We start from the raw sequence: 13,642 nt of genomic DNA on the forward strand, positions 1-13,642 counted from the left end.
AATGAACATGGAGAAGGCATTTATTTAAAATTATGTGGGTAGACGCAGTTCTGGCCTGGTATCGCACTGAAAAAGTGTAACACACAGTACAATGCGTATCTTGCCTGTTCACAGTTCACTGCTTTAACAAGTACCTTCTGCTCTAGATCCCTGCGTTGTTTATTTAGCTCTGTCCAGCTTCCTGAGGAAGGGAGCCTCATTCCCTGTGTGAGCCTACTGAAAAGTTACTATGCTATGTCCAACTGCACCTTTAGCAACAAATACTTGGAATCTGGGAGATGTAYGTGTCCCTCTCTGTCCTATTTTTGTTTTAGCTGGGTGCATAACCTGATACCCAGCTCTATCCTAGGGTGCTCTAAGAACTGCCTAGCAAGTCTCCTCTTAGCTGGCTAATTGATCACAAAGCCTGAAATATAGTGAAGGACATACTTTTCAGCAGGAGTGGCTAGTTTCTGTCTCTGCAAAAATCCAGAGATTCTGAGATCTGTGCTTAGTAGTGAGGGACTTTTAGAGCCATTTTTGCCTGCTCAAAGCAACTTGCCAAAGGTTTTGAGAGGATTCTTTCAAAATACAGTATTTCAAGTAGATAACATTAATTACAAGTTGATTTAGAGAGGCTGTGAAATCTTTGTAGTTACTGAAAGTGTCARAGCAGCTGTGAGTTGTCACTGCTTCAGAAGTTTGTCACTGCTTTAGAAGTTTGTTCTTCAGGTGAAGGCTCTTATGGAGCTTTTGAAGGAATTCTTACTTATCACTATGTGTATTACACTTCAAAAAATAATCTGTTTGCTGCTTCCTTTCTAAATCAGTAGTAAAAAATAGAAAAATTCAGATTCTTTTGGGATCTGTCATTTACCTTTTGGGTTTAAGACTTYTCCAAACATAACTCTTAAACCAATACTTGTGATTCTTGCAGCCATATCACTCCAGACTTTAAAGAAGAAAACTGAATTAAATATTCTAAGACCCACTCTCACTTTTATGTCAGGATAAGGAGTCCAGATACTCCCTTTGTATTCCCTCCTGCTCCCGCTCATGCTAGCAGCTGTTTCACTCTACCATTTTGCTTTCCAGGGTAATGACTCTTGGGACTGAACTATCTCACTGACCATCTGTGGCCCATACAGCAATTTGTAGTGGATAATCCCTCWCACTAAATCCTCTCAGCACGTGCTGCATGTTAGTTTTGGACTTTGTCCTGTTTTGAGCTTGCTGTAGGCCTGTGARTGGCTGCAGTAAGGTGCCATCCTTGCAGCCAGGGGAAAGGTATGGGGCTTTTTAGARGACTCTTAATTCGGTGCAGCTGAGGTTGTGCAAGTGGTCCCAAACCCTTTTTACTACTGGGAATTAGTCAAAATCAGTGGGGGAAAAAGTACACAACTAAATCATAGTGTTGATTGTACAAAGCTTTCCATCAGGAATAGGGTTAGACCTTGTCCAGTTGTAAAAAGAATCCACACAAACACTCAAAGAGGCACAAAGTGACCCATGTATTTTACATGCTTTCTAAGTGGACATGATTTACATTCTCATCCTGGCGGCTTTTCTCACTCTGTTTTCCAACTTGGGCATCACATCACTACCAGATTTCAGCGCTGGGACTTGGCTAGCAGAGAGATTCATGACAGATTTACCTAGCATGGGCATGACTGTCCTATGGCAGACTGACTGTTCACCTAGCACAGCCTCTGGTGSCCCAAAAGCCCCAGAATTTAGGGAACTTTACAAGAGCAGTGCTGAGCAGAATCTTTTTGAGAATCTCTTCCAATGTGCAGTAAGCTGTGGGTGTATGATTTCATGAGCAACACACTGCTCCYGGATGCTTGCAGGGGGATTTTCTTCCCTGAATTAATTAGTTTAATTTTGGGGTAACCCTGAGCCACTGGYGGTCACACCACTGTTTTGCTCTTCAAGTATGGTGACTGCAAAGAGCACACTGCCTGTGCATGCTGTTGGGCTCTGTGCCAAACCTCCCAGTGACCACAGCAGGAACTCCCTCTGGTTGTCTCTTTTTGGGGTGAGGGATCTCAGCCAACACAGTCAATTTTTCTGCATAGGCCCTGCTGTACCTCTGTTCCTCTCTACCTTCACTGCGTGTTTGCTAAGGTACAGAGGCATTTCACCAGGGCTTACTTCTAGGCAACTCTCCCTAGCCTCTTCCCCCTGCATCCCTCTCGCTTTCACTCAGCTTCCCCATTTCCACCGACTTGTTGTTTTTACATAATGCCACTGTAACTTCAGACGGGATGAAGACCTGGCTCTGCTTCTCCTTTTGGAGCAAGTAAACTGCCCAAAAGCCTGCAGTGTCTGCAAGCTGCAGAAGATCCTGTGCCCGGTCCAGTGTGGATATTTGCAGTCCAKTTACAAAAGCCGCATGTTTGCATTATGTTAATCCCCTGGCTTTGGCTGCGCTGGCCAGGCAGGACCTATCACAGCATGGAGAATGACATCATTTGGAAAAAGAGCTGCTGCACAAGGCTGCCAGAGGCCGTGCAGCGTCCCTCCCCTCTCACACGGGACGGCCGCTCCATGTCAGCACGAGCAAGCTGCCTTATCAATAGGAATAGTTTTAGTGACCGTAGAAGTTGTGAGGTGATGGAGTGCAGGACAAGGAGATATGTATAACCCTCCTCTCTGCCAGGCTGCAGTAGTGATATCATAAATGCTATGATTTGTTCATTAAGCTTGTCACCTAGAGATTTGTTTCATCTTAATGCATGCATTGTTTTTTACTTGCCCTAATTTGCCTTTCACAAACAGTGGCAAGAAATACCATGAAAGCATAGCTGATATGATGCTGCATGCAAGCTCACCCACGTGCTGCTTTGTGATCGGTGCAAGGAGCTGCGGAGAAATAAAACGCAAGATGACTGGACTGCTTAGTGAATGCTTCCAGCTCACTAATGCTGAAATGCCATAAAGCATCCTGCCTTCCGAAACCAGCACATGACTCGCAGCATCGCCATTCCGCCCGATTCTCCCCTTACGGACGCAGTTACAAAAGCGGCAGCTAAGCACAGACGTATCCCTGGCATGCCGTCAGGCAGCCTTGCTGGAGGAAATTTTTTTTTTCCCCCTGCAAGCTGCCAAGGTGGACTCCTTAGCTCCTGCGATAGACTGAATGAGACTGCAGTTCCCCCATCAGTTTCATAATACTCAGAAAGCATCCATTTACATCATTGTGTGCAGTGCAGGGCAGCAGCTGCCAGGAAATTTGAAACTATTTTGATTCCAGTTGACTAGAACAGCAGCAATTGAATTAGCTGGTATCGCTATAGATAAACTGATGATCTGTGCATTTTATTTCTTTGACCAATGGGTAACTGCTGGAGCTACAGTAACCTCTGTGAGTAAGGAGACTGTTCAAGCAAATATATCTAATTTCTCGAGTTAGATAATATATATATTTATATATATATACTGTATAGAGAGAGACACTCACACCATTCTTTTGTAAAATGTACCTGTAAACAAAATGTCTGTCTATGCTTTTAACTTGTGTTTTGCTTCCTAGAATTTCCTTTTRTTATGCTGTAGACAAGCTTGCTTGACATGGAATGGTTAATTACCTATTAATTATCATATCTATGCCTGATTTAAGTCATTAATTCTTTCAACGTCTAGTCACTAGAAAGGCTGCCAAATGCTGTTAGGTTATATTTGCCCAGTCTCAGTTTTCTAGTCACTCACCCCCTTTCTATGTTAGCTTTTTCCCTATCCATTTCTTTCTTTTTTTTCTTTCCTTTTTCTTTTTCTTTGTTGAAAGAAGCCACCTTCAATGCAAAGTAGAAATTTGTGTTACCTGAAAGTGTTTGTCCTTTGTTTGTTTGGTGATGGGTATTTTTTTTCCCTGCGCATCTTCAGTGCAGTCCTTAAATTTTGTTGTTGTCTTTCTAGCCTTGTTTGTAATGCAGTCATATTGGGGGATGGGGTTGGACAGGATATACCAGTAGCTGCAGCAAGACATGATGCTGTGGTGGTGGATGGGAATAAGGGAGGAGTTTCTCTTAAAGAGCTCAAGCTCCCCTAAGCTCCTGTACCTGAAATAGCTCTCTGAGCAATGAGAGAGACTTTGCAGTTTTGGGAGAGGGGGGCAGATTGGTTGTGGTTTGCCTCACGAAGCAGAGGCCTTGGCAGTCRTGTGCATGGTGGTACCTAACATAATGGCAACAGAACGCTGCTTTGGTGCCATGTATGAATTTTTTAAAATCAGATAGAGAATTAGGGAATATTCCTGCATGAAGGCAGGAATCCCACAGACTTGTGCRTATGTCCGGCAGCAGCAGTCTGGCCGGAGCAGGGCTGCTGACATCTCACTGTAGGAAAGGCCTWACATTCTGTTGTGATAATGCTCCTTTCTTACCCAGGCGAGCACAGCTTGCAGGTGTGGCAGAGGGGAGTACCGGGAGCACCCCTCCTTCCCCTGCACATCTCTCTGTGCCCACATGTGAGGCTATGTGCTCTGTATGTGTACCTTTGCTGGAGTCTGCTGAGCTTGCCAGAGGGTAAAGTTTGCTTGGGATGAAGTTCAGGAGAAGTAAATCAGAAACTTGCTCAGGTTTGCGTTCCGCCACCAGCAGTGGCTGTCGGTGGCAGATGGGGATGCGCAGCAGTGCATCTAACATTCACCACGAGGAATAAGGCCTCCTCTGTTTTCCTCGTGTTGGTTCAGAAGCTAAGATAGCAATTAGCAGAGACGAGCCTGGCCCCTTGGCAGGGTCTGTGTGCGGYGCCTTGTTAGGGCTTGGCCTCCAGAGCACGTTGGCTGCCTCCCAGCCCCACAGGAGGCCGGGGGCCGACGCTCCGGGCTCCCTTCCAGCCAGGCAGGATGTGTGGGTTGGGTGAGGCACGGGGGCTCACAGCTCGTGGGGCACTAGATWGTGCCTTTCTTCGGGCACTGCAGGCAGAGAGTGTGGCCCATGCATTGTCCCACAGTGCTGAGGGCACGCACTGGGCATTGCTGTGGGTGGATGTGTCCACTGAGAAGTGTTTACATTGGCAYCCATAGCAACAGGCTCCCTATCAGTCCTCTCCTAAGAAATCCCATCTCTAGGCCATGCTGAGGGAGCAGCAGGCACTAAAGCTCATGCATTGGAGTAGACGAGGGTTGTGGGGTGAGAAAGCAGCTTGGGGTTGCCTGCTTAGGCTTGTTCAGGTGCTGGTGTAGGTACATTGTAACCACAGAGCATCGCTGTCCTATGTGAGTCTGTCCTGGTGGAAGTGTCCCACAGTGGCAAGGTAGTGCCTGTGCTGTGAAAAATGGGGGCTTGAGATGCACTCAAGCATTGTGTGGCTGAGTTGTGTAAAAAAGGGACTGTTTGCTGCTTCAGATACTTAGGAAAAGCACTGTAGGTGCACCCATACCTGTGTGTTGGAAACGTTTCCGTGGAGACAGGGTGGTGATGCRATTGTGGACAAGGCATCCTTGCTTCTTACAGCTCCCTGGGATCTTGCATCAGAGAAAAGGTCCCTGCTTTGTCCAGTCACTGCCCTCAATGGCAGCTTCAAATAGACCAAATAGTCTGCATGAAGCTGAATTTTTATTATACAGTAATTGAATCAGTGGCACAGAGMTGTTTGGAGAGCCTACTGGGGAATRTTCTGGGGCTTGGGAGAGTCCAAGACTGTTGCTTTGATCCTGCACCACACCCAGTGTGCGGTATTTACCCTTTGGCTATGTATACTGGGATATAGTGGCAGGTGTGATCTTCTGCTTACTTTTACAAGGCACTGGCACATAGATAGCCACATTAATGCAATTCTGAGCTTGTGCTAGATTATCCTGTCTTTCACCTTGAGCTCAGCATACTGTTAACCACTGCTACATGGCTTCTGCCTCAGAAACRGACCTGTGGCCAGCCTGCTTAGAGCAGGGGTGGGGATCAGTTTGCAATGCAGCACCTAGAGATGTACCTTGGGACCAAAGCATCCAAATGCAAGTTGGTGTCTGGTTTCAGAGGTGTCACTSTTATGTTTTTCAGAGTAGATGTTTGGTCTGGCCACCCTGCGGTTTGATTTAAAACAATTTTRTACTATGGGCCAGATTTTTTTTCTGATGGGTGGAACAAATGCAGCTACTGATAGTTGGTTTTGGTTTTTTTTTCTGCCCAAAAGCTCAGTTCCTTCTCGGGCTGTGATATAAGGTGGCCAATTATCTGTCATTATGTCACCCCTGAAGTCCCCCTGGGCAGATGGTTCTCTGTTACCTCACAACAAAGGGAGCCACTGGGTGCTTGGTACTTGGAAAATGGGATCCTACCTATTTGCTTCTGCTTTGTTTACATTTGGAAAAGCAGCAGAAGGAATGGAAGGGTAGCAAGGTTTTTCTGCAGCAGTGTATTTGTTGCAATAGAAAATATGAATTGCTTGGTATGCATCCATCTGCATGACCTTCAGCTACCTGAATTGTTAAAGGAAGAGAGTAATTCTGGCAGAAAGTTGAATTGCTCATTAATTGCTTTGTAATTTAGCTAATTAGTTTTGTCAAGGCTGTACAGCTTAAGGGGTGTGGCTGATTATCTTCCCAGTGTTTCACCTTTACAAGTGCAAATTAGCTAAAAAACCTAAAACCTTCACGTGTGGTGTCATTTTTTGGTAATACTGTCATGTGTGGTGCTTGTTGTGGATGGATGTCAAACATCTGAATACCTGCTTTTTTAGGCCTCTGTGCCTGGCCTGTGGCCTCAAACTGTTCATGGGCCACTGGGACCTGTTCTGAAGTGTAGCAGACATTTCTGGCATTCCTTTCTCTGTAGCACACACTCCCAAAGTTGGGCTGCCCAAAAACTCCTATGTAAAAGAACCAGTTTTGGATAACTGCATTGTGAGAGCGTGCGGACATGAGTTAAACTGAACAGAATTTTCCCTGCAAGGCAGAGCACTGTTACTCTGTTAAGGAGTGGTCTGGGGAGGGAGGTCTCGCTTTTTGTTTTGTGCATGCAGTACATAAATGCAGGCTTTCTTTCTTTTTACTTTTTAGGTAGTGGCCGKGGAAGCAGCACTTTGCCTCCTCATACCATCATCAATGAATTTCCAGAGTACGGCACTGTAGAGTCAAGCAGACCCACACCCACGGCTCCATTGATATGCCCGGCAGAGCCTGTAACGCGCAGTCCAGAAAGATTGGACAGTCAGCACTGCATCAGGCCCATTCCTCAACATGCAGCTCCTGCAGATAATTTGAGGCCTGATGCTGGGGCAGTGCAGCTTCACACCGCGGAAGAAGGTTTGCAACCTGCGGSCGATCTGCTGGAGGTTATGAAAATCTCTCGACAGCTAGAAGCAACAAAGGTGCAAGAGAGAGCAAATACTTCTCTCGATTCAGAGACGCAAATGGAAAAAAAGTGTGTTACTGGCAGCCAAAACGTGCAGGCAGCCAGAGAACCAGTTCCAACAGGCCAAGAAAAACTCTCAGACATACTTCTTCCATCTGAACGAACAGCTGAGGAAAAAAAGCATTTGATCATAGAGAAAGATCTGGCTTCAATATGGACTGGAGAAAAGGAGTCTGAGTCCTCACAGGCCATAAGTAATAAAGCAGAGGAGGTCCATGCAGCTCAGGAACTAAGCAGTCACAGACCATCTGTGACAAACCTGGAAGCAGTTAGCAGAATGGAAAGAGGGGCATGTTTAGAGGAGTTTTCAGAACMTGGTCAAGACAAAATGCAAACGGGTCCTGAGAGGAGGCTGGCTAAAGAGGCAGCTGTGAGTAAACACGTAGAATTTCAAGGTGTGGAGATTTTATGGCTGCAAAAAGACGAGGAGCAGAGAAGAAAGAAGCACTCACTGCTTGACCCTGTGTCCGTGGAGAGGAAGGCATTCCCTAAAAYATCCAGTCACTCTGTGTCACCAATGGTCTCCCCAGGCTTACATTCCTCGCCAGACAGTGCATGGAGTGCAATCTGTGAGGACCCAGGACGAGGACCCACTGCCTCTGGAGCCACTCCTCTAGCTCTGCTTGATGAAAACAAGAAGGATGAAGTTCCTGTGAAGGACAGGAAGAACTGTGGTGATAAGGAGATGGCCGTGCTAGCAGGAGGCCAGGAGAGGTGAGATGGTGCTAGGAGGGGAGCAGTGGATCAGGTGGGGTTTCTCTTGTCTAGGCACGTGGCTCGTGTCTACCTCTTCATGTGCTAATGAGAAGCAGCAAATACTTGTCTGCTGCCTKTGGTGTGGGTGTCTACAGTAGTGGTTCTGTCTGGTGGTTGACTAGTGCCTAGAAGCCACTTCACAGTATCTTGCTGAAGTTTRCAGTCCATCTCAGATTTTGAAATGAAAAGAAGTCATGCCATTTGCACAGTGATGTCTGTGTGATGAAGCATCTGTAGCAGGTGTACCTGGGATCTGGACATGTTCATGTAATTAAATACAGTTGGCATGCAGGCCTGGCCATATGTACCTGAACAGATTTTCTGGTTTCAGACACAGTGTGTAAGAGCAGTGTAAGAACCTCTGAAAGGTCAGATAATAAAGACATTTTATCCAGGGCCAATGTAGATGATAAGAGGATAAATGGGATGTGCTTTGTATATTATCTGTCTGTCTATCTATCTATCTATCTATCTATCTATCTATCTATCTATCTGTCTGTCTGTCTGTCTGTCTGTCTGTCTGTCTGTCTGTCTGTCTATCTATCTATCTATCTATCTATCTATTTATCTGTATTTATATAATCCTAGCAATATATATTGCAAAAAATGGTGCTGCTTTGCATCCTGATTTGCTTGATTTCCTGATGTACATCTATGACAAAGCAAAGGGTTCCACTGGTGTGCTCTGAGCAAACCATGCCCGCTCTGACGTGGAGGGGTGTTTGCTRCTGAGACAGCGGGATTTCTACAAGGGAGGCTCTCTTGTCTCTGCACCTCTGGATCTGTGGTGTTTTGCTTTGGCCAGTGCATGGGATTACTTGAGCTGGCTACTCTAGCCTCTGGCATGTTGAGGAACCCCACAGTATTTGGTGCAGCAGAGAAGAAAACTCTGCAGGGGGATGCTATACCTTTTCCTGTGCATCAGCAAGCAGGCTGAGTGTTCTCCCTTCAAATCTGGTTCCCCAGGATCCATATTTTTAATTGCACTTRCTTCCTTTGCATTTTGAAGTGATTTCCTACAGCTTTTTGCTGGAGACCGCAGTCCTAGGACTGCAGAGCTAGCAGATTATCCTTCAGGGGCAGAGGCTCCATCTGGATACACATCTCCAGCATGTGCAGCCTCTGGCATGGCACTGGTGCTAGAATAGACCTTACACGTTGTGCTTTTTTCCTTTGCACGTAAACAGCTGATGTTATCTGTTAGACAATGTTAGGCTGTCTCCCAGCCCTCTTCTTTTACCCAGAAAGTTGTTTCTTTCTATGTCCCTGGAGAGGGAGATGGTGCCAGTCATAAAGAGAGGTGGTGTAAGGAGAAACCAGCATTTTATCTGCAGTGCCCTCTCCTGCTCAAAGCTGCATGGACCTTTCTGCTCACAAAGGTGGAATAAGGTTTGGCCAGAAATCTAAACCTTGCCCCCAAGCTGAAACTAGCTGTTTCTGATTAATTTTCAGGATGACGGAGGAGGGGGAAGCAGCTACAGGAGGATATGAAGATTTCCTTGGGCAGAGGCACTCCGATGTCTCCACTGATCTATACAGCTCACAATTTGAAAACATCCTAGACAATGCATCTTTGTACTACAGTGCGGAATCGCTGGAGACATTGTACTCGGAGCCTGATAGCTACTTCAGCTTTGAGATGCCACTCACTCCCATGATCCAGCAGCGCATGAAGGAGGGTGGACAGTTTTTAGACAGGACATCAGCCTTGGGGCAGGCAGATGTCCCAAACAGGGACCTGAAGGCATGTGGTGAAGGTATTGCCAATGGCTTAAGGGATGCAAGTGAAACACTCTTCAAAGGAGATGTCACAGAAGTCTCTCATCTGGAAAGGTAAAAGCAGTGGGTGAGCTTTCTGTGTGCCTGCTGATTTTTCCCCAATCTCTGTTTATTTGAGTGTACTGTTACAGAGTGTAGTTTTGCCTCTTTCAACACAAATTTTCTACAGAGAATAATTTCCAGGGTGACTGCAGGAGAGAAGTGAGCCATCCAAACCTGCCATTCATAGGAATTCATAGGAAAAGTGCAAATTTACATAATGAAGGTTTATTAGGCAATGTTGATGTGTTGATAAGAGTCTGTCTAGTATTATGACATCTCCAGCATCTGTCCGAGGAGGAATTAGTTACTGGTTACAAATTAATCTTGTGCAGCTCCAGTTCCTACCTGAATTTATAAGCATCAACTTTAGGAGTGGAMCACTTTGTGTACACAAATCAGTTGTCCAAATGCAACTTGTGATCTGGATGTTAGAGATGTGTTTCTGGACATAGTTTTGCTCTCTTGAGGCCAGTAGGAGTTTTGGCTGGGATGAGATTTTGCTCTCACCACGTTTATGGGTTAGCTGCTTCTTTCTAGTGCACTTCTTCTAACTAGTGCACTAGTTACTTATTGAAAGAGGAGTGAGCTTTGCAAAAATGTTAATAATTTCTGTTTAGGTAAAGGGGGAGATAAGAAAACCAATGAAAAGAAAGAGAAGCAAAAACTAGGGTGAGTGGTCAGAAAATACTGTGCAATTGTAGAAAATCACTCCATGTGCAAACTTTCCTAATAGTGTGCTGTCAGAGGGAGTAGGAACAGTGAAAGGCAGCCACAAAGTGGGAGGTTGTGTTAAAAGCAGAGCGGTGACAGTGCAACTCACCTGCAAGAGGGTGAATGACCTTGTGAGTGACAAAGATGCCTCTGGTCTCCATCCTCCACGGGGAAGGTGTTATCTAAGAGTCCTTAGACTATCCCCTTAGATGAGACTAGACCAGCTAGAACTTTCCTGGGAGTAAGGGTAGGAGATCTTTTTTCTGTTTTATTTCTTTCGTGCTAAAATGAAAGAAGTCCTTTTTAACATAAGTAGTTCTGCTAATTCTATGGATTAAGGTACAGTTTGCTTTTAAAAGAATAGGTAGAAGGATTTAGCAGTTTAAAAGTATTATTCCATTAATCCTACAATAAAAAAGGTGTTTAGGTCTCATGTGTGCATGGTGTCTGCCAATAGGCAGTAAGTGACTGCTAATCTGCAATAACCTGTAAGAAGTCGGAAACTGAGGTCAGATCAGAGACTTGCAGGTCCTGGCTTATTGCAAAACCAAAGACTAATATTAAACTGGACAGTGGAGAAGAACCAGCACATTCAGATCCTGATTTTGTTACCCTGTAGTTACAGCATCTAGTGTCTAGATACTGTCAGTGGCTCATCAAGACACAAATTACCACGAAGATAAGGTGTGCTTAGATAAGTTACATTAGGTGCCTGCTTAATGTGGATTTCACTTGGAATTAATTGTAGTTTAGATTTGCAGCCAAACCAGTAGTAGATTTTAGATTTCTTTTTTTCCTCATCTAATTGGGAAAAAAAAAAAAAAAAAAAAAAAAAAAAAAAAAAAAAAGAGGAGTGTTGCTGGCAGCGGGTTTGCTAGGGACAGGACTCACCTAAAGTAGGTGTCAGTAGAGAATGTCATTGCAGTTGTATGGCCAGCCACTAGTATGCCGTACAGAGTAATCCTCCCAACAATAATCTTACAGCCAACACCACCTTTCCTTCTGCGGTATTCCARTACCGTGTTGTGTTGCACCAGGTGTATGTTGTTTGATGCCTGACAGGCGACTGAGAGGTCGTGAGTCCTGTTTTGCTGGAGCCAGTGGGAATCCCGAATTTAGAGTGCGTGGGTGAGAAGCAGTTGTATGCGTGCTGGGGCATCGGGGGTTTGTCGCAGAGGGGTCACGGCCGAGTGTCATGCTCAGGTGATGCTCAGGTGAACCAGAAAACGCCTCCTGTGCCGTGGCAGCTCAGAGAGTTGGAATGCGCGGTTGTGTTGCCCGAAGCAAACCGAGATTTCAGTTTACCCGAGTCTACCCGTGCGATAGGTATAAAGCACCTCTGTGCCTGCTGCTGAAACCCTCGTTCCCTAAGGAACCGTGAGCCTGCGGTTGTACTTGGGGCTGCAATTCCTCACGCATAGCGCCTGCTTGGCGCTGCAGAGCAGCGGGGGCACCCGCCGCAGTGGTCCAGCCCTCCCGAAGGAGGAGGAAGAGGAGGAGGAGGAGAAGGGTGGGGGGAGGCAAGCCCTCTGACCGCCGTGCCCGGCTCGGCGCGGTGCCGCCAGAGCGCTYCGAGCGCTTGGCCCGGCCGGGGCTCCACCCGCTCCCGCCGCCCCCCGCCTGGAGAGAGCGGCGGGAGAAGCCCCTCCCAGAGGGGTGGGGGCTGCTGTGGGGCTCAGCATGTGGATACTGGCAAGTGCAAGGGGAAGCGGGGGTGTAAGGCGGGGGATTTCGGTTGTGGGGGAATTGGGAGCAGAGCAGGGCAATGTGGCAGCGCGGGACAGTAAGGAGCGATGAGACCCTTCTTTTCTGGAAACGGCGCTGCCAACCCGAGCGAGCAAAAAYCGAAACCAAAATCTCAGCAGTGCCCTGTGCCGTGGCATAAAAAGTGTGTGGGGAAGGGAGCATGCTTCAAAGTACCAGCACTAGTTACTGGGGGAGCAATGTGAAACACATGCATTTCTTCTTGASCCAGCGCAGAAGGGCACGGCCGATGTGAAAGCAAGGGGCTCGTGGCTTTACACCTGGAAATTGAAAGCCTTGTGCCAGTTAGGAAAAGAGACCCGGGTCTCTTCGTGGCCATTTCCCCTTCTGATAGCAGGTAGCTGAGCATCACGGCCACTTTTGCACCCTCTGGAGGGATCCAGAGCATAACTCACACAGGGAGTGAAGTTTTGATGCATAAACGCAAGGAAACCTGGCCTCTTAATGAATAAGCGGGAGGGTAACATCCTTCTCCGCTCTTAGGAAATTGCTGGCTTTGGGAGGGGTCAGCTCTGGTATGTGAAGGCCGGTCACATGCCTTCAGAACTGGAAAAAAAAAGGGAAAAAATTATTAGAGGCTTGCAGGCTGCAAGCTCCTATGAGCTCCTTGGTGTCTGAAGATTTCATCCCCGCTGTCCTCTCTGTCAGCTGCTGGCCGTGGTTAAACGCAGTAAGTCCTGGCAAGAGCTGTATGATGGACCTCTCTGCTTTGACGGCAACCTGCCGTGCTTCCTTAGGGTACGGGGATATCTGCTGCCCCTCCGGCTTCCTGCAGGGCACGCTGGCTTACTTTTGCAAGCAGTCGTTTCCTGGCATAGCTTAGGTACCTGGCCAGTGGAGGAGGGATGGTTGGGGGTAAAGGATATGCAGGTTGCCTTCCATTGAGACTCACAGTGTCTTGAGGGTGGAGTTTATTCTCTTTTAGCTCTCTTGAGATTAGCTCAGTTGGTTAGAGCATGGTGCTAATAATGCCGGAGTTTCAGGTTTGATTCCTGTGTGGGCCATTTACTTAACAGTTGGAGTCAATGATGCTTTTGGGTCCCTTCCAACTCAGAATATTCTGTGATTCTGTGGTAATTATCCCTCTGAGGGGAAAAAAAAATCTGCAGCTGAAGTTGCATTAAACTTCCACTGGAGGGGGTGGGAGAACAGGGGGAGGAGGGGTAGTGTGTGAGGTTTCGGAGTTGAACGACAGCCTTCCTGTGTGTCAGGGTGCCATGGGATCCTCATGAAATACACTGGGCCACAGGTTGCCA

General features: G+C 46.8%; 1 protein-coding gene across 1 annotated transcript in view; it reads left to right on the forward strand.

Moving 5' to 3' along the window:
- PSD3 (pleckstrin and Sec7 domain containing 3) overlaps window positions 1–13,642 on the forward strand; it is a 112,010-nt gene that overhangs the window by 17,962 nt on the left and 80,406 nt on the right. Inside the window, exons 3-4 of the mRNA XM_057385247.1 lie at window positions 6,980–8,048; window positions 9,543–9,923. Coding sequence (XP_057241230.1) covers window positions 6,980–8,048; window positions 9,543–9,923 — 1,450 coding nt within the window. The remainder of the gene's footprint in view (window positions 1–6,979; window positions 8,049–9,542; window positions 9,924–13,642) is intronic.

This window comes from Malurus melanocephalus, unplaced genomic scaffold, assembly GCF_030028575.1.
Source record: "Malurus melanocephalus ecotype Western Australia unplaced genomic scaffold, MMel_1.1 scaffold_15, whole genome shotgun sequence".
In the NCBI taxonomy this organism is placed as follows: domain Eukaryota; kingdom Metazoa; phylum Chordata; class Aves; order Passeriformes; family Maluridae; genus Malurus; species Malurus melanocephalus.